The sequence below is a fragment of the Esox lucius genome, chromosome 20 (genome assembly GCF_011004845.1).
Source record: "Esox lucius isolate fEsoLuc1 chromosome 20, fEsoLuc1.pri, whole genome shotgun sequence".
NCBI classification, from domain to species: domain Eukaryota; kingdom Metazoa; phylum Chordata; class Actinopteri; order Esociformes; family Esocidae; genus Esox; species Esox lucius.
Genome location: NC_047588.1, coordinates 24,066,168 through 24,087,368, shown reverse-complemented (window position 1 = coordinate 24,087,368; position 21,201 = coordinate 24,066,168). Strand labels below are relative to the sequence as shown.

The window sequence follows — 21,201 nt, the reverse complement described above, 5'->3', positions numbered from 1 at the left end:
GGAAAACAACACCTAAACAGGTGAAGGCTAGGATGGGGGCAAAACAGTCCAAAACATAACAGGAAGCAGCTGCAGTAGTGAAAAGCAGATAAGATGTGAGTGTAAGTGATCATCAAAAAAAAGCCAATTAAAGTGGAAAGAGTTTAAAGAATCTGATTGGTGTGGCCTTACTGATGAGTCTGTGACACATCTCAGGTTTTATATGTGAACTGGTTACGCTTTATTGGGGTTTAAGCCTGTTTGTCGATTGGCAAATCTGGTGTTAGTTTCCCTCAGAATTCCACTCCATAATTTTCACTCTCTTCAACAAAGTTTTCTTTATCTGGATTCCCTCCATGACCACAAAGAACGGAAAGACAGAGAGAAGAGAAAAGTATTGGAAAGTGCTTTGATCTGCTGTGTAAGCACGTATTCAGCTGGGGGGTGATCTGAGAACAGTTTGGTGCTATAACAGATTAGCATCTGCCTCGTTTCATCACCAACCCATCTCTGTATGCACATTACGGTCTTATCTACTATGCACTATGCTAATGATATGGAGCCACTGATTTTCCAAGAATATAACAAACTGAGTTTCATACAACTGTCTTCCTCCAATGGTCTCCAATGTTTGAATGCATTAATTACCCACTCTGTAAACACAGGTTCGGCCCATCCCAGTATGTATTTATGTTGCATATCTGGTGGTGACCCAGAACAACGGTGTTGGTCAACAGTCTTCTGTTCTCCCCTCAGTTCCTCCCTCTAAGCTTTATTTTGAGCTGGAGACCCCAGAGCCATGGGTAGCAGGGATGAGCTACACAGTGACATGCATTACTCCGGACGTCAAACCAGAGGCAGTCCTCCATCTGTTTAAAGGTTAGTCATCGAGCACACCTGCATCATAACGCTATCATTTCCCATAGGGAAAGAGGAGACTTGGTCTTACATCATCGGCACGGAGTTGGAAACGTGTTTGCAATGGACATGTTTCAACCAACAGCATGAGTGGCTTGTGCATCTGTTTTTGCAATCACAGTTTAAACCATCTCCTTGTCTTGAACATACGCCACTCTCCCTCCCTGTCTTTTTGTGTCTCTCCTCTTCCTCGTCCTCTCTGTCTCTATGTCTCTCTCCTCCTCTTCCTCATCCTCTCTGTCTCTCTCTCCTCCTCTTCCTCATCCTCTCTGTCTCTCTCTCCTCCTCTTCCTCATCCTCTCTGTCTCTCTCTCCTCCTCTTCCTCATCCTCTCTGTCTCTCTCAGATGGAGTTGAGCTGACAGGTGCAGAGTCTTTCACTATGCCTGGCTCCGAGGATAAGCTCCAGAACACGCACGCTAGAAAAGAGTATGTGTTCCTGTCGTTCTGTCTCCAGTGTCTGTGTGTGTGAGAGAGTTTGTGAGTAATCCCTGATTAAATAACTCTGTATTCCCACAGAGATACAGTGTAGTGTAATGCATTGGTGCCGAATGTGAACTGTTACTCGATGCTTTTGCTTTTGTCATAAACACAGAATTACACATCAGATGCTAGACAGATCTAATCCTATCTGATTCACCTGGTGGCGGTACATACATCCACTGCCACTGCATAAGAATCTAATCCAGCTCCCGAATTCTATTCCAGAGATAATAACCCCATGTCGTCTGCAGAGATAACAGTGATGTAGTTGGAATTAAGTATATACTTCAGCTACATCACAGAATAGCCTGGTTTCTAAACTAAACCCTTTTGCTATTCTATTTGTATAGATTATAGTACTTATAATTGTACTAATATACTGTACAGAAGCATTTACATCTGGAGTTTCCACTAGATAACAATGTTAGGCCAGGGTGGTTTGTTAAGGGTTTGGGGGAAAAAAACCCAGCATTTCTTATTATATTTAGGGGTTAAAATTCTGTCTGTCTGTTTTTATAGAAGGCTCAACAGCACAGTTAAGAGTCTTAAGAGGTCAACTTTGAGGTGCTGATGTTAACCCATAGCCTTGTTCCTTATCAACCACCACCTCATTCCACATTCATTTCCATTATACAATGCTACCTCATGTCTTTCTGTTCCTCAAACTCCATCACACACCCATCCATCACACACCCATCCATCACACACCCCTCCATCACACACCCCTCCATCACACACCCCTCCTCACACAAACCTCCATCACACAAACCTCCATCACACACCCATCCATCACACACCCCTCCATCACACACCCCTCCATCACACACCCCTCCTCACACAAACCTCCATCACACAAACCTCCATCACACACCCATCCATCACACACCCATCCATCACACACCCCTCCATCACACACCCCTTCTCACACAAACCTCCATCACACACCCCTCCATCACACACCCCTCCTCAAACACCCCTCCTCACACACCCCTCCATCACACACCCCTCCTCACACACTCCTCACACAAACCTCCATCCATCACACGCCCCTCCTCACACACCCCTCCTCACACAAACCTCCATCACACAAACCTCCATCACACACCCATCCATCACACACCCATCCATCACACACCCCTCCATCACACACCCCTTCTCACACAAACCTCCATCACACACCCCTCCATCACACACCCCTCCTCAAACACCCCTCCTCACACACCCCTCCATCACACACCCCTCCTCACACACTCCTCACACAAACCTCCATCCATCACACGCCCCTCCTCACACACCCCTCCTCACACAAACCTCCATCCATCACACACCCCTCCAAACACACTCCTCCTCACACAAACCTCCATCACACACCCATCCATCACACAAACCTCCTCACATAAACCTCCATCACACACCCCTCCCCACATAAACCTCCATCACACACCCCTCCATCACACACACCTCCTAACACACCCCTCCATCACACACACCTCCTAACACACTCCTCCATCACACACTCCTCCATCACACACCCCTCCATCACACAACCCTCCATCACACACCCCTCCATCACACAACCCTCCATCACACACCCCTCCTCACACAAACCTCCATCACACACCCATCCATCACACACCCCTCCTCACACAAACCTCCATCACACACCCATCCATCACACACCCCTCCATCACACACCCCTCCTCACACACCCCTCCTCACACAAACCTCCATCCATCACACAAACCTCCTCACACAAACCTCCATCACACACCCCTCCTCACACACTCCTCCTCACACAAACCTCCATCACATACCCATCCATCACACACCCCTCCTTACACACCCCTCCATCACACACCCCTCCATCACACACCCATCCTTACACACCACTCCATCACACACCCCTCCTTACACACCCCTCCTCACACAAACCTCCATCACACACCCCTCCTCACATACCCCTCCTTACACACCCCTCCATCACACTTCCCTCCATCACACACACACACCTCCTTACACCCCCTCCATCACTCACCCCTCCATCACACACCCCTCCTTACACACCCCTCCATCACACACACACACGTACACACGCTCCCCATTCGCTGCAGGTTTATGGTCTTCAGTTCAGACAATGGGAAGGAGCTGGTGTGTCGTACGAAGAACCCAGCTCTTACTCAGGCCCTCGAGACCAGCCTGGTGATGAATGTACTCTGTGAGTATGTGTCATTCCCATCCTTATGGACTCCCAACCACCACCATCTTTTCCATCATTTGCTTCCCGTCACCCCTTCACCAGCCACACCCTTTTAATGTAGAGATGAACCCTAGGGCTGGCCTTAGGGAAAATATCCTCTGCTCCACTTTATTCTAAGCAGATTTTCACTGCAGGCAAACTCGCATATACTGGGGTCTTCTCATTTCTCTTTTGTGCACCCTGGAGTGTTAGGGTTTGACATGAAAGCATCAATGTCTTTTCTGTTGCAGCCAACCCACTCCCTGTCACTTCTACTGGCATCAGTGCAGTCCAAACTCCAAGACATCATCAGAGCCTGGGAGTGAAGACTAAGCCCAAAATCTAAACACTGGGCTTTTGCTACCGATGAATATAATTGTCAGGAATATTGTAAAAACAACCTACACCAAATAGTTTAAAGGCTTGGTGTTTGTTTACTTTTTGTAGAAGTCTAATACTTTTCATTCTATTTGGGGAAACAGCATAGCTTGAAACCATTTGGTAACCCTTACTATTGTTCTAGTTTTTCCTCAAAACTGGTAATCCATTTGAGTTACTGATTGTCCTGATGTCCACCCACCTGCTTCTCTCCCAGGTCTAGATTCCCTGTTGATTAGCTATTACTGTCGACAAAACTCATACCTCTGTCAATCAGCCTCCCCTATTAGACGCCATCCTGTACTATCTTTTACACTTTAACTACTGCCCATAACTGTAAATGCTCCTAGCCTTTCTCTCTCCCTGTCTGCCTGCCTGTCTCTCTGTTGCCATCTTTATATATCCATCCACTCTGTAAACAACGTCCCTCCACTGTAAGTGCTAATGTAGCAGAACCCGTCGGCCACCATAGCAGTAGTCCTTACTCAGCATGCCAGCCCATCAGAGCCGGGAGCGCTGTGGCCATTTCCAGCCAGCCAAATTGTTAGCGAGGTGGCAATTTGTCATGCCGGACCAGGGTCCGCGTACCGCCGCACACGCTGCTGCCGCTCCCAAACTGATTGCAGCAATAACAAAGGCCAGTCCTCCCATCATTTATTTTACGGCCTATATTTTATTCAGGGGGGCTGTAATTTATTCATATTTCCAAACGTTGCCTTCTTACTGTTTAAACATCTGTTATTTTGCTTTATGGAGTTGATCTAGCGGACTGCTCCCTTAATACTTAATGCTTTCATCAGAGCTAGAGCTCTTATCATGCAGTCAGGGTTAAATGTGGCCGATTTATCGTCCCTGTCTTGACAAATAGAGAGGATCCTCCCTTGTTTATAGAGCCAAGTGTCCACTCATCCCAATGCATTTCTTTCACTCTTTCTCTCTCCCCTCTCTTTCTGTCATCTTCTTTGTTTCTGGTGCTTCATCTCTCTTCCTTCTCTGTCTCCCTCTCTCTTTCACACTCCCTCCTCACTGTCATCCTCTCCCAATATGTTGCTTCATCTCTCTCTTTTCCTCTCACCATCAGTCCCACCCCAGCCTCCAGTTATCCAGGGCCTTAACAGTAAAGACATGGTGAAGAGAGGGACCACACTGAGGCTGGATTGTGTGTCCCAGGGAGGAAACCCACTGGCCACTCTCCACTGGACCAAGGTACAGAGATAATGCCCTGCTTAGTGTAGGCTTACAACCAGTCCTTTTTGCTGTACTCTTCATGCTCTACCGTCGTTATATTTCCTCTCAGAATGGGGAGGTGTTGTCTACCAGCTGGCAGGTGGACACAGACTTGCAGAAGGCCAGCAGCCACTTGAGCCTGCATGTTGAACCACAGGACAACCAGGCCGAGCTGCGCTGTGAGAGCGTCAACTATGTGTCCCCTGGCCCTTTGTTCGACAGCCGCAAGATCACCGTTCTCTGTGAGTCACCTACAGTTTAGACGTGCTGTACATTAACTTAAATGCGAGACGACACACAGACCTACCTGCAAAAAAGTAATGGAATATTTTTGTTAATTCCTTCGGGTGTTAACCTAATATTTCCAGTTAGCAATTAAATTAATTCCTAAAACAATGACATTAACATTGTTCCAGTCTTAATACCAAACCACTACAATAACACAAATTTGAAGGCCAATATCATTGATGAAACCAATGCCAATTATGACCCAGGCCCATGTTTCACACAGAAACAGATTTGAGTCCCAGCTATGTTTTTTTTTTACAGTGAGCTAATTTAGCAGAATCACTTCATTGCACAATCCCAAGGCAATAAAACCTGCACTTTGTGTGGTGATAATATTGCCAACAGGTAATAAATTATACATTTTTACTTCACTGCATTGGAGATTTATTTTCTCTGCCAAATGGAAAACAAACAGAGAATTAAGCTTCCTTTGCCTCACACAACTATTATTTTCCCCCAACGCTTGCTGTCTCATGACGTCAGTCAACCATCTCAACTGCTCTCTTCTCTTATCCCTTGCCAAAGCCATTTTACTCGCTATTCCAATACACATTTGAAACGAATTGCAGAGCATCTATCAACCTATATTTCAAAAACAGTATCTCTCCTTTTCCTGCCAGTTTAGTTTTTATCTGGGGAGCAGAGATAATTTGAACTGGTGTGTTTTGAATATGATGCATTGCTTTAAGGTGTGTGTAAACTAACACAGTGGTTCTCAAACATCTCCAATCATTCCATGCATTACATTTATTCCAAAGCTAGCACACCTGAATAAACTTGTTTAATAATGATCAAGACCCTGGCTACTTTATTCAGAAGAGCTAGTTCTGGGTGGTAGCTTAGGAATCTAATAACAAAATAGTGATACGGGTGGAGCATTCCCAGGAGATGTTGGAGAACCATTGTCTGTCTTTGAGTACAATGTATAGGGTTAATGTATATCTCCAGTGAATATCTTCAGTGTGTAATATAATGTACAATTCTATATAATATTCTGATAACATGTCTGCCTGCTTAGTCATTCATATTTCTTACTGCATCCCTTCAGGCCTAATTACTCAGCTGCACATCCTCTGTGCCAGTTAGGATCTCTCACAGTATAGCTTGCTCTAGTCATGGTTTGGTTACTAGTATGGGCTTGGAATGAGTGGAAAGCCTCAGAGGACAAGACTTCTTACAGTGATGTTGGTGGACTTCTATTCATGCAATAAAACATGAATCATGACACATAGCATTGTATTGACATTCTATACTGTGTGTGTGTGTGTGTATGTGTGTGTGTGTGTGTGTGTGTGTGTGTGTGTGTGTGCGTCTGCATATGTCAGTTGAACCAGAGAATGTCAAGGTGCTGGGGAAATTTGAGGCAAAAGAGGGGGAGGAGGTGACCCTGTCCTGCTACACGTCCTCCAGTAATCCGCCTGTACAAATACGTTGGTGGCTGGGCTTCAAGGAACTCAATAACTACACTGTCACCGTGTCAGAGGTAGGGTACAGCATTTACTGACACACACATACACTGTTACACTGTAAGAGTTTTTGCATGCAAAGGAAATATTCTGTATATATTTCTGTGAAATGAAGATCTTGTAAGGCAACTACAACTAACATTTTAAACAAAGTAACATACAAAAAGTATTTAGTGGAGACATTTCATACTTTGAATTCAAAACTACTTTGAAAATCAACCCAAAATCGAAATACTCTGATTTCAGACACTGACTTGTAGATATTCAGCAACATTTGAGAAAAGCCTTTTGAGTCCAACAGCAATAGGTTCCACCTGAACCATGTGCAGTTCCTATTGCACTCCATAGATATCCTCACAACTGGAGTGATGCTTAAATATGTAATCTATTTCCAAGTGAGCTGCATCACCCCATTAGTACTGATGGCTGTGTTAGGGCCAACTCATGCATGACAGTTTAAATTAGATTAACAAGACTTGTCAACCAGATTTGCATCGTCTACACACACCTTCCTAGGTTACGTAGACACTTCTGCCAATGCTTGCTGCAGTGTGAAAACACTTTGTGGCTGGGTGTGTGATGTGGACACATGACGTAGGAAGTCAAAAGGCGTTTCTTGTTCTTAACAAGAACATGTTGCAGGAGCAGGTGCTAATTCATGAAAACCTACAGCTAGTTTCTAGCTCTGCAACAGTAGCTAGTCAGCTAGTATTTGGTGGATCATATTATACATTATGATTGCTTCACTGGTTAGTAACATTCTTCCCCCTATTCCCCTGTTGCCAGCCTGTTCCCAACTTTGAATGATGGCTTTTCAAAATAAGGGTGGTAGTTTTTGCCCAACCGCGTAAGCGGAGACGGCCAAGAGAAGCAAATGTCTCTTACTGAGTGAGTGAGTGCTTGACTAACTGACTAATTAACCATTGTTAAATAGCGTAGTGATAAGAGACGCAGACTATAACATAGTCAACCAGGGTTTGATCCTTACCATAGACAAAACAAAGTGGGTATTAGGATTTGTTCAGGATAGTCTAAAACTTCACTGGCTACTAGCTTTAAAAGCTACATTATAGTAAGCTTGAAGTAAAACAGGTTTATGGTGATTTTGCAATGGAGGAACTGCAACGACAATGAACATATTTCTCTGGGTTTGATTTACATAGCTTAGTTCACATAGCGTAGAGTTTAGCTATTCAACTGCAATTGTTTTCATTTTAGGTTCTGTATAGCTATTATCTAGTCATCTACAGTGATCTCTTTCTAATTTAATGTGTTGAATGTAGTGTAGCGACCCTGTTATACCTATTGTTGGTTTGGATGTCAGTTAATAATATAGGGAACTAGTTTTGAGAACCCTGAAGTTTCAACAAATTGGTTTGACAGTGCCAAAGTAAACGGACACCCCATCTCTACCTATGTATCATTTGCATTACTACACGCTGTTTACATTTTGTAGTGGTTAAAGACAGCGGATTGAATCCAGCCAGGGACAACAATGTTCATCCCTTTTAATCGTGGGCTGGCAGGTTCCTATTCTTGTTACAGAATTTCCAGTGTTGGCTAGCTAGCTAGTCTTTTTAATGTTGCTAAACAATGGCTGCTTCTGATTATTCCTGATTACAAGAAGACCTGGGCATCACTATGAATTCCGGATATTATAGTTTTCTTACAACCAAGAAATGTAGGTGTAGACTTCTACCAGTGAAATGCAGAAACTGTAATATTTTAATGAAGTTAGGAATGTTTGACTGGCTGGTTCAGCTACATTGTTAGCTTGCATTATAATTTCAATGACTGTCAAACTAGAAATGGAGCCTATTGTTTCACAAAACATTGTTGCTATTGAATGCTATTCATAGCAAATGTGGATACTGTGTGGAGCACTGGAGAAAACTCAAATATTGACACCACTTTTTAATGATGTGGGTATACACTGGCTGACATGGAGAGATGAAAAAAGTGGTTGGCCACATTTCTCCATGACACGACAGATATACATCCAAGTAGCATGTGAGATTTTTTATTTAGAAGTTGAAACTAGAATTTCACTATTATGGTTAACTTACTTGGTGTTACCCACATCATGCTCCGGTGCCACTAGCCTAGGACATTTAATAACATATTTTTATCAGACAGAATATATAGCTGGAAATTCCAACCTAGAATGCTAGCTAGCGGTTAAGTTGCTAGCTAATAAGGCTTCCGTGTCTTGGGCCATGTTAGCTAGATAAACAAGCTATAGTAGGTAGTTGTGTCTTGAGAGTTGCTAAGGCTATATAGAATCTGTAAATCACAAGTGTCATATTCATTCTCCGGAGGTCCAAGTTTCTGGATTTTCAGTCTTCACGTGTGTGTACTTTTTTGTTTGATTAATTGAGGTCACTTATAAGTTTGGAACTCTGCTCACGTTGCCTGTCTTAATATGAAACCAATTGGTTTGCCTACCCCAATATAGGCCCTCTGTGGAATGAGTTTGACACCCACTGTTATAAATTATGTTTTGCTATCTCTACACACTTTTTACAAGTAATGTTCTTGTGTTAGTTGCTTGAAACAAATTAGATACAAACTTTAAAGCTTTTTTGAATGTCTGTCATCTTCCAGCTTGTGTTGATCTTACACATGCATTATGTCCAAACAGATCAAAACAATTAATAAACTGAGTGTACATATTCTACAAGTCATTGATTTAACATTGACTTCATAATATCTATTGTAATGCGGTAGGACACAGGTAATGGACACATTGTAGGTGTATAGGGCCAAGGAGGGTTTTTTATTAAAGTAGGTGTCAGAGGAGGAAAGAAGATAATCAAAAGCAACCAATGACTGACCAGGGCAGTCTTCCGATGGCATTTGGTAGGAAAACATACATGCTGTCCTGGCTGTCTTCTGATACTGATGCACAAGATTCGGGTGTGTTCGTACCACACTGTCCAATAATGAATGATCAATATGCATATTGTGATTGAATTACACAGTAGAAAATGTCCAGGTGTTTTAAGTAATCTCTACTTAGTTCCACTGCTTTTCTTGTTTTTGTCTGCTCATAATTTCTTTCAAAGTGTTATTGAATTTAATGTTTTAAGGACCAAATTTAGATACAGTATAAAATGTTTTCTCAACTTTTCTCATATATTGAGAACGCAGGACTGGTCATGTCATACTATAACACCGTCCAATACAATATTGTAGTTAAACAGACACTGTCGTTTGGGGTCACTTAGAAATGCCCTTGATTTTGAAAGAAAAGCAAATTGTTTGTCCACTATAATAACATCAAATCAGAAATACAGTTAAGATATTGTTAATGTTGTATAAATTACTATTGTAGTTGGAAACGGCAGATTTTTTATGGAAAATCTATGTAGGCCTACAGAGGCCAATTATCAGCAACCATCACTCCAGTGTTCCAGTGTCACGTTGTGTTTGCTAATCCAAGATTATCATAATAAAAGGCTAATTGATAATTACAAAACTCTTTTGCAATTATCTCAGCACAGCTGAAAACTGTTGTGCTGATTAAAGAACCAATAAAACTGGGCTTCTTTAGACTAGTTGAGTATCTAGAGCATTAGCAATTGTGGGTTTGATTACAGGCAAAAAATTGCCAGAAACAAATAACTTTCTTTCTGAAACTCATCTGTCTAAACTTGTTCTGATAAATGAAAGCTATTCTATGCGAGAAATTGCCAAAAACCAAAGATCTCGTACACCGCTGTATACTACTCCCTTCACAGAACAGCACAAACTGTCTCTAACCAGAATAGAAATAGTTTTAGGAGGCCCCAGTGCACAACTGAGCAAGAGGACAAATACATTAGAGTGTTTAGTTTGAGAAACAGACGCCTCACAAGTCCTCAACTGGCATCTTCATTAAATAGTACTCACAAAAAACACGGGCCAATGAAAGAAAAAGATTTAGATGGGCAAAAGAACACAGACACTGGACAGAGGAAGATTGAAAAAATAAGATCAACAGATGATTTTAAGTTTGTGGTGTTCAGATCACAAAGAGGAACATTCGCAAGACCCAGACCATAGGAAAAGATGCTGGAGGAGTGCTTGACGCCATCTGTCCAGCATGGTGGAGGCAATGTGATTGTCTAGGGGTGCTTTGGTGGTGGTAAAGTGAAATATTTGCACAGGGTAAAATGGATCTTGATGAAGAAAGGCTATCACTCAAACTCACTTTGCAACACCATCCCCTGTGGACAGCTCTTGACTGCAGCCAGTTTTCTTCTACAACAGGATAATGACCCAAAGCACAGCTCCAAACTATGCAAGAACTATTTAGGGAAGATGCAGTCAGCTGGTATTCTGTCTATAATGGAGTGGCCAGCACAGTAATCGGATTCTTAAACCTATTGAGCTGTTGTGGGAGCCGCTTGACCGTATGGTCAGTAAGAAGTGCCCATCAAGCCAATTCAATGTGTGGGAGGTAGCATGGGAATTGTGTTCATCAAATTAACTCAAGAAATTTACAACTAGAATAACAAAGTTCTACAAGGCTGTATTTGCTGCAAATGAGCATTCTTTGACGAAAGCAAAGTATGTAGGACATAGTTATTATTTCAATAAAACTTGTCAATGACTATATTTCTTATTGATTTTGCTATATTTGCTATTCAACCTCATTCTATGTATGTTTTCATGGAAAACAAGGACATTTCTGAGTGACCCCAAACTTCTGAACTCTAGTATATGTTGTACATTAGAAGTAGTATTTAAGCACTATTGACATAGTAATGTTAAAATGGACTAACTTTTTTCTTTATTATATTTATAATGCATGTTTGCAAATTGTATTTTAGTGCACTGAACATATATATCACTGATTCTTGAGAGATGAGACAAAACATATTATTTTTAATGTCATATTTTGTGCTTTTTAAATACATATGTAAGTAGAGGTATCAACTGACCATTTAAAGGAACAGGTTTTTTTTCAAAACTTTTTCTGAAAACCAACATTACTTATTGAATTGGTTCATTTCAACTCTGTCAACCATAGTAAAAAGAATTTAATTTTAACTTGCTCTGTCCAATATACAGCTCCGGAAAAAAATAAGAGACTGTTGCATCTTTTTCTTTCCTTTCCAAAAAAGTTGAAAAGTAAAGTTTAGATTGATGAACAGAAGCGTTCAATTTGCTGTGGTCTCTTACTTTTTTAGACTTTTTTGGAAAGGAAAGAAAAAGGTGCAGTGGTCTCTTATTTTTTTCCAAAGCTGTATATTGAAATTCCTCAAGTATTTAAATATGATATTCAGTTACTCAAATTTGTTATGTTGATCCATAAGGAACTATATTCTAACAAAGTGCATTTGGAATTTCTTAATTACGGTAATAGATTCTAAGTGAATTTTAGGTGTGCTGAAATTATATTTCAAATCATATATTACACTGTGCTTACTACTATTTAAATAGTACGGAAATGCTATTGTAATACTATTTAGTGTACTAACGTACAACATAAAGTGTTCTAAAACAATACTCTTTAAGTATGCTTATTCATTGGCTTGTGGGTACTTACCATAATATAAGAGGTTTTGTTATGACTCCTCAGTTGAAAAAACATGTTTATCTGATGTGCATATTGAGAAACAACCCCAAGCTGTACTTGAAGCGCTCATGAAATTGCTTCTACCGTTAATGATAAGCATGCATTCATGAAGAAAATAACTCTAATAAAACCATATCCCTGAGGATAGATTAAGTATTGAAAAACGGTACAGCTGAGAGGGATGTAACAAGTTGAAAAGGGATGTAACAAAGTTAAACACCGGCATGGATCTCTGCCTTCCCGCGTCTTCCGTTTTGTCTGAATAAGCGGTTACACTTATGAGGAAGGAAGGAAATATCCAATATCATGGAGCTGTCTCTGGCAGTAACCGGTATACTTAACTACTATGATGGGATACAGTACGTCCGTATTAATCGAAGAATCCCCTAATGATATGCACATTATAGATTCTATGTTTACACATTTAAGAGGTTAAGATGCTCACAGTCTGCCAACTACTAGAATTCTCCTGCATCTACTGCAATACAACCTAAAGCAGGGCTCCCAGTCTTTTTCCCACAGCCAAAAACCCCAGAATGTTTGTGATGTAAGATTTCTGTAAAAAAAAAAGATCTTCCACAGAATAGTTAGGTTGCTTGCTACAACTAAACTGTCAGTGACATATAGTTGACGGGTGGTGGTAAAATTATGCGTACAGGCGGCGATGCACACCTCAGTTCACCTTTCTCATGTTCAAGAAACAGAGATTTTAATCTTGTGCAGACACATGAGAATGAACCGTTTTCAGTACTTGTCTACGGATGTTTTGACATACATACAAGAGCTCCTTTCGTTGGGAGATTTATTCGCCACATTTAAAGCATAACTGTCTGCAATTTCAGTTTGTCCGGTGGGAATTGATGGGGCGACCCCAGGACCACATACTCAGTGGTACGGTTTGTGAGGGACTTGACTCCAGATGCACTATGTGTTGCTCCACTTGACTCTAAATGCACTATATGTTGCTCCACTGGACTCTGGATGCACTATATGTTGATCCACTATGTGTTGCTCCACTTGACTCTGGATGCACTGTGTTGCTCCACTATGTGTTGCTCCACTTGACTATGGATGCACTGTGTTGCTCCACCTTGGTTGCTCCACTTGACCCTGGATGCACTGTGTTGATCCACTATGTGTTGCTCCCCTTGACTCTGGATGCACTGTGTTGCTCCACTATGTGTTGCTCCACTTGACCCTGGATGCACTGTGTTGCTCCACTATGTGTTGCTCCACTTGACCCTGGATGCACTGTGTTGCTCCACTTGACTCTGGATGCACTGTGTTGCTCCACTATGTGTTGCTCCATATGACCCTGGATGCACTGTGTTGCTCCACTATGTGTTGCTCCACTGGACTCTGGATGCACTATATGTTGCTCCACTATGTGTTGCTCCACTTGACTATGGATGCACTGTGTTGCTCCACCTTGGTTGCTCCACTTGACTCTGGATGCACTGTGTTGCTCCACTACGTGTTGCTCCACTTAACCCTGGATGCACTGTGTTGATCCACTATGTGTTGCTCCCCTTGACTCTGGATGCACTGTGTTGCTCCACTATGTGTTGCTCCACTTGACCCTGGATGCACTGTGTTGCTCCACTATGTGTTGCTCCACTTGATTCTATGCACTGTGTTGCTCCACTATGTGTTGCTCCACTTGACCCTGGATGCACTGTGTTGCTCCACTATGTGTTGCTCCACTTGACCCTGGATGCACCGTGTTGCTCCACTATATGTTGCTCCCATTGACTCTGGATGCACTGTGTTGCTCCACTATGTGTTTCTTCACTTGACTCTGTATGCACTGTGTTGCTCCACTATGTGTTGCTCCACCTGACCCTGGATGCACTGTGTTACTCCACTATGTGTTGCTCCCCTTGACTCTGGATGCACTGTGTTGCTCCACTTGACCCTGGATGTACTGTGTTGCTCCACTATGTGTTGCTCCACTTGACCCTGGATGCACTGTGTTGCTCCACTTCGTGTTTCTTCACTTGACTCTGTATGCACTGTGTTGCTCCACTATGTGTTGCTCCACTTGACCCTGGATGCACTGTGTTGCTCCACTATGTGTTGCTCCACTTGACTCTGGATGCACTGTGTTGCTCCACTTTGTGTTGCTCCATATGACCCTGTATGCACTGTGTTGCTCCACTATGTGTTGCTCCACTTGACCCTGGATGCACTGTGTTGCTCCACTATGTGTTGCTCCACTTGACCCTGGATGCACTGTGTTGCTCCACTATGTGTTGCTCCACTTGACCCTGGATGCACCGTGTTGCTCCACTATATGTTGCTCCCATTGACTCTGGATGCACTGTGTTGCTCCACTATGTGTTACTCCCCTTGACTTTGGATGCATTGTGTTGCTCCATTATGTGTTGCTCCCCTTGACTCTGGATGCACTGTGTTGCTCCACTATGTGTTGCTCCACTTGACTCTGGATGCACTGTGTTGCTCCACTATGTGTTGCTCCACATGACCCTGGATGCACTGTGTTGCTCCACTATGTGTTGCTCCACTTGGCTATGGATTTGCTGTGTTGCTCCACTATGTGTTGCTCCACTTGACTCAGGATTCACTATGTGTTGCTCCACTATGTGTTGCTCCACTGGACCCTGGATGCACTGTGTTGCTCCACAATGTGTTGCTCCCCTTGACTCTGTATGCATTGTGTTGCTCCACTATGTGTTGTTTCACTTGACTCTGGATGCACTATGTGTTGCTCCACTTGACTCTGGATGAAATCAGAGCCTGCAAGGTGAAAAATTTGTTGTTCTGTCCATGAGCAAATATTCAGCATTGGAGCTCCCTGCCTCACTCCAATGTGGAAATGTACCCTCTTCCATATGATCCTGCAAACCTACAATGCTGCTTAAATGTATGTGAACCTTACAGGGATGGTCATTATTTTGGTATAAAATATTATAATAAACTCACAAACCCCAATTCATAATCAAGACATTACAATTAAAGGACACATATGAAAACATATGAAACATGTTCATTGTTCAAACAAAAGTGGTTTGCTTAACAAAAACATAGATTTCATATGTGCAAAAAGGTGTTAACCCCTTCATTCAATAATTTGTGGCACCTCCCTTAGGAGCCATCTCCTATTGCCAGTTTTTTTAAGGGAATTTTGGCCACTCCTCCTTACAGAACTCCTTACAGACAATTGAGTGATGGTTTAGGGGTGCCTGGAATGTACTGCTGGTTTCAGTTCCTTCCACAGCATCTTAATTTGATTTTAGTAAGGACTTTGAGTTATCCAAATCAAAACACAATTATTTGTTCTCCTGAGCCATTCTTTGGTAGATTTACTTGAATGCTTTGGGACAATTTGTCTTTTTGGAAGATAAATTTTCGATCAAGCCCCTTGGCTTATATCCTGAAGTTCTGTTCAAGAATCTCCTACAATACCTCAGAACTCATCGTAGCCTTAATGGTACATTGCTAAAAAACATGTATAAATGCCAGCCCAGATCTAGAACAGCATTCATTGGACGGATGGAACTAAGACCAACCTGTACCAGAATGATGGGAAGAAAATTTATGGAGAATGCTTAGAACGTCTCATAATCTGAAGCATACCACATCGTCTGTAAAACATGGTGGAGACAGTGTGATGGCATGGCAATGCATGGCTCCCAATGGCACTGGGTCACTAGTATTTATTGATGATGTGACAGGAGACAGAAGCAGCCAGATGAATTCTGAAGTGTATATTGTCTGCTCAGATTCAGCCAAATTCAGTGAAATTGATTGGATGGCATTTCCCTTTAGAGATGGACAATGACCCAAAACATACTGCGAAAGCGACCCAGGAGTTTTTAAAGCAAGGAATTGGAATATTCTGCAATGGCCGAGTCAATCACCTGATCTCAACCCGATTGAGCATGCATTTCACTTGCTGAAAGCAAAACTTAAGGCAGAACGACCCACGGGCAAACAACAACTGGAGACAGCTGCAGTAAAGGCCTGGCAAAGTATCAACAAGCTAGAAACCCAGCGTTTGGTTATGTCCATACGTTCCAGACTTCAAGCATTCATTGCCTGCAGAGGATTCTCGACAAAGTATTAAAAATGAAAATGTTATATATGATTGTGTTCATTTGTCCAATTACTTTTGAGCCCATGAAATAATGGGACTCTGTATGAAAATGTTTGCAATTCCTTAAAGTTTCATACAATATTTTTGTTCAACCCCTTGAATTACAGCTGAAAGTCTGCACTTCAATTGCATAGCGGTTGTTTCATTTCAAATCCATTGTGGTGACGTACAGAGACAAAATGATGAAAATTGTCAAAATATTTCTGGACATAACTGTATTTACACTATATATACATCACATAAAGTATATTTGTGTATAGATGCTTTATCTGAGAATATCCCACTCTCCCTGAGAAACCTTCATAGATTTGGGTCACGGCCCAGCCAGTGCCTCAGGCATTTTTTACCGCAACCCTTTTAGCAATTAAGGTTATTTGTCTTGCTCATTAAGAGATTACAGGTTTTTTGCCATGTCGGCTCAGTGACTCAATATATGTACTTTTCATTTACTGGTCAGATGCTCTAACCACAAGGATATCTGCCACCTGAACAGTCTGTGTATTAAGTTTGTAGTAGCAGCACAATTTACCTTGCAAATGAAGGATATTCTGAAATGTAATAATCACTGGGGGAACACAGGGTTAAGAGAACATAGGGCTGAGAGGACATATTGTAGGTACCGCAAAGAAGTGGTGCCTTGAAAATTTTTCCTGTATTATTTTCTCTCAGTTTTTGCGTATGTTAATGAGATACAAGTGAATAAAAGCTGACATGGGAGTTGAGAAAACCATTATCCCAGCTTTTTGTTCATTTGAAGAATGCATTTTCATTTGATCAAGAATTTACAGCTATATACTATCCAGCTTTAATGTGTTAGAATATGTCTGAGGGTTTATAAAGAGTGACACATCAGCCGTGGTTCTTTGTTAAAGCGTTCCTTCTTGTGTCTCTCTGCAAAAGGTTTTTGCACTTATGATCTCAATAATAACCTTGATAAACCTAGGGGGCATGACTTCGCATCACAGAGGTTCAAATGGGTGTTTGATTACATTTTGAACAGGTTTTGCTAATTATCAGCGACCAGGCACTGTGTAATGCACTAGAGTTAAATAGACACAGAGCTCATTTCCATCCCCAAAACAATATTATTATTGCATTTCCTGTGAGCTGCTCAGTGTGTATTTATCTCCAGAGAAAATGTACAAGGACAGTAGTTACTTTCGGAACATTGTGATGTGTTCTGCCCTTTTCCCAGGGAAACCACGGAGGAAAGACAACCATGTCTAACCTAACCCATTTTGTGTCACGGGAGGAGAACGGGCTGCCTCTTACCTGTGAAGCCTTCAACATGGGCACACGCTTCTCCAAAAGCCAGTACTCCAACCTTGTTGTTTTCTGTAAGTCTCTTAGTAGAACTGTGATATCAAACAAATAACTGCAATGATAATCCCACAAAAAAACTATAGTTCTTCAAAAAGTCTAATTATTTCAACTAAATAAGCATTTTTTGTTTCACTTTAAATAAGCATAATTTGTTTTACTTTAAATAAGCATAATTTGTTTCACTTTAAATTGTCCAGCTGGGAAGTGATAAATTGTTCATTTTTATATTGGGCTAAATGCTAATTCTTGAAAGAACTATGGCAATATTATAACCTTTGAAACACAGTATGGTGTTTCAAGTAGGCTATAGAATTCGAGAAGGGGTGTTTCTCTGACAATACACTAAATAACCTTTTCCTAGTACTGGTTATATGTACACTTCTAGCCACTTCCAGGCCAGTATCAAGAGCTGACCCTTAGGCAATAGGCTCAACAAAAGAGTTGAAAGAGCTTGGTAACCACATTGTTAGCTGCTATCAAGTACAACCTTTAACAAACATTGCACAGCTAGACACAATGATGCCCTGTACAGTAACAATGTCAGTTTGTGCTTTATACAACCCTCCCGCCCCCTTCAGACCCTCCTCAGAAGGTGTGGTTGGATACTCCGCCTCCAAAGGTTCCTTTGAGATCTGGAATTACTGTTCGCCTCATCTGCTTCTCTAGCGGTGGTAGCCCCAAAGGAAACCTGACTTGGTACAAGGTGTGTACATGTGTGAAAATACTATACCAGACAGTTGATTGTGTAAATTATAACACGTTGTAGCAGTCAACCATGCCCTTGGTCTGTACAACTTCATGTCCTCCATACGTTTCTCATCACCCGGCAGAATGGTAGGGCATTACCAGACAACCCAAAACAGATGCCCTTTGATAAGGGCGTGTCCAAGGAACTGGTCCGAATCCTCGAGCCCAGTGACAACATGGCTACCTACCGCTGTGATGCCACTAATAAGGCAGAAAAGATCCTCTCTGCCAGTGTCAATCTCATGGTCCAGTGTAAGTTTGACATGCAAGGTTGCAGGTTTAAGTGTTTTGTCACCAGCCCCTTATGGTCCTGAATAGTGGAGGAAGAAAACATTAGGTACATTCAAGACAATAGGTAGATTCAAAGAAATGTAATTACCAGCTTCAGTAGCTTCGAAGCTGGTAATGTGCCTTCTTGTGCCTTCTTTAACCCTGCCCAGTTCCTCCGATGAGAGTGATCATCATCGCCCAGCAGAAGGAGCTTCATCGTGGCCAGAACCTTAGTCTGGAATGCTTGTCTGGGATCAGCAACCCCGAGGTCAATATCTCTTGGAGCCTGGGCCCGACCAGGTGAGGGCAGGATAAACGGCAGCCGGACTGTGGGCAATTTATTACAGTCTGCGCTCTGCTGTCTGCACTATCCACCTTTAGCCTTTTTAAGGCACTAAATGAGATTTGGTTGGGGGACTTTGGTTTTGGGGCAAACAAATTAGTGCCCCCACCTTTCCTTTTTTCAATGTGTTTTCTGCAGTTTGAAGCATTGACACATTTTGCCATTTTATAAAAAAAATTATTAATGTAATTCTACCTGTTTTAACACAAGGAAGATATATTCTGTGCAGTTTTCCAGCTTATTTCTTACCATTCTACCCATTCTGCCATGACTTATACTACTGTAATGACATCTGAGGAGAATTACCACCTAAATCAATGTGGAGCCCCTGGAGGGCCAGTTTAAAAGACAACAGTTAGCTGTCCTAGCTAGGCATACTAAAAAAGCGAAAGTTGTTATTTTGTCATCATGATTAACATTACATGTTTTAGATTGCAACCTGAATGCTGACTTTATACTGTCAAATGTTCACCACTTATTTGGCCTTTTTAGATTGAAAGGGGTGGATCAGGCTCCTGTGGCTGCAAGTTTTGGGGGCGTGTTAGTGCGCAGTACTCTGTCACACCCCCTGTCCTCCCAACACCATGGACAGAGAGTCACTTGTCAGGCTTACAGCTCTCTGCTGTCTGAGGGAGTCAACACCTTCTACAAGCTCAACGTCCTATGTGAGTAGGATTGAGTATGTTTGATGTGGGCTGCATACATACGTTTCTTTCTTTGTGTTGTACACAATTTTTGAAGACAAATTTTTGCTGTGAATACTTCCATTGTTCCACTGGGGATCCAGTTAAAGAAAAAAATACACCCAAGTAACAAAATGGCACATTGGTGTCTTAACCTGTAAGAAGTCTAGGGAAAGGTTTGACAAGAATATATGCTAGCTCTTAGGCATGTATTGCACAAATACTTGCCAAATCCAAATAAATATATTAGCATTTATGTTATAAAAATTATTGGAACATTATATGTGAAGAATATTTTTTTTTTTACAAATCCTATATAATCATGCTACCAATATTATTATTTTTTCATCATGTATATGATATTATAATCATCTGTTGAGATTCACAATACATTTAACTCTCTGAGAGCTAGGGTTTTAAAATCCGCCTGTCATTATCTTGACATTTTGGCTTCTAAAACTGTCATCCTTTATAGTAGAAGGAAGGGCTTTATATTCTGGGTTTCTACAGTCCCTCAGCTACATGAAGGATGTATTGAAAATACATTTTCTGAGACACTTACATGAGTAATAATGTGAGATATTCAGAATTTTCTTTTTTGTCATTTATTTTTTTATGGGGTGTCTTGAATAGCGGGTGCCTTTGGAAATCCCTAAATGTGCCATATCTGGAAGTGGTGGAGATTAGAACAGGAATGTGTCCTGTCTTCCTTTGGATGGTTATATCCACAGGTGAAACTCTACACAACACAACATAGGTGCACATTTGAGCAACTGGCTACTGTACCGTTATTTCAAGTTATCATATAGGCCTAGTAATTCCACTAAAACAATGCAAAATAATAATAAACATTATCATGGAATAGCATTTAGCCTACACTTACCCTATTGTACAAATGGGTCGATTCCATCCTGACACTTTTCGTCGTCTGAATGTTCAGACCCATTTTCACTATCCTCGCTCTCCATAATAATTTATTACACTTCTTTCGTTGTTTGGCCATTTATTTTTCTCTGGAAAAGAAATGAAGCCTCTAACTACTACCGTTCCAGAGCAATTAATTAAAATGTGTGACCTGGACGCGCCGGCGCGTCAACTAGAGGTTTTGTGATCGCGATTGTAGGGCTTCCGGTTGATGAAAGTACACAAACGAGACGTTGTTATTTGCAGCAGAATATCCA

The 21,201-nt window shown here is 41.7% G+C and overlaps 1 protein-coding gene across 2 annotated transcripts in view; it reads left to right on the top strand.

The window, feature by feature from the left end:
- nphs1 (NPHS1 adhesion molecule, nephrin) overlaps positions 1-21,201 on the top strand; it is a 72,265-nt gene that overhangs the window by 26,884 nt on the left and 24,180 nt on the right. For both annotated transcript variants that reach the window (XM_013139446.4, XM_013139447.4), the window contains exons 5-15: positions 736-858; positions 1,244-1,325; positions 3,491-3,594; positions 5,075-5,199; positions 5,291-5,462; positions 6,834-6,991; positions 17,850-17,991; positions 18,556-18,680; positions 18,808-18,976; positions 19,165-19,294; positions 19,830-20,002. In XM_013139446.4, coding sequence (XP_012994900.2) covers positions 736-858; positions 1,244-1,325; positions 3,491-3,594; positions 5,075-5,199; positions 5,291-5,462; positions 6,834-6,991; positions 17,850-17,991; positions 18,556-18,680; positions 18,808-18,976; positions 19,165-19,294; positions 19,830-20,002 — 1,503 coding nt within the window. The remainder of the gene's footprint in view (positions 1-735; positions 859-1,243; positions 1,326-3,490; positions 3,595-5,074; positions 5,200-5,290; positions 5,463-6,833; positions 6,992-17,849; positions 17,992-18,555; positions 18,681-18,807; positions 18,977-19,164; positions 19,295-19,829; positions 20,003-21,201) is intronic.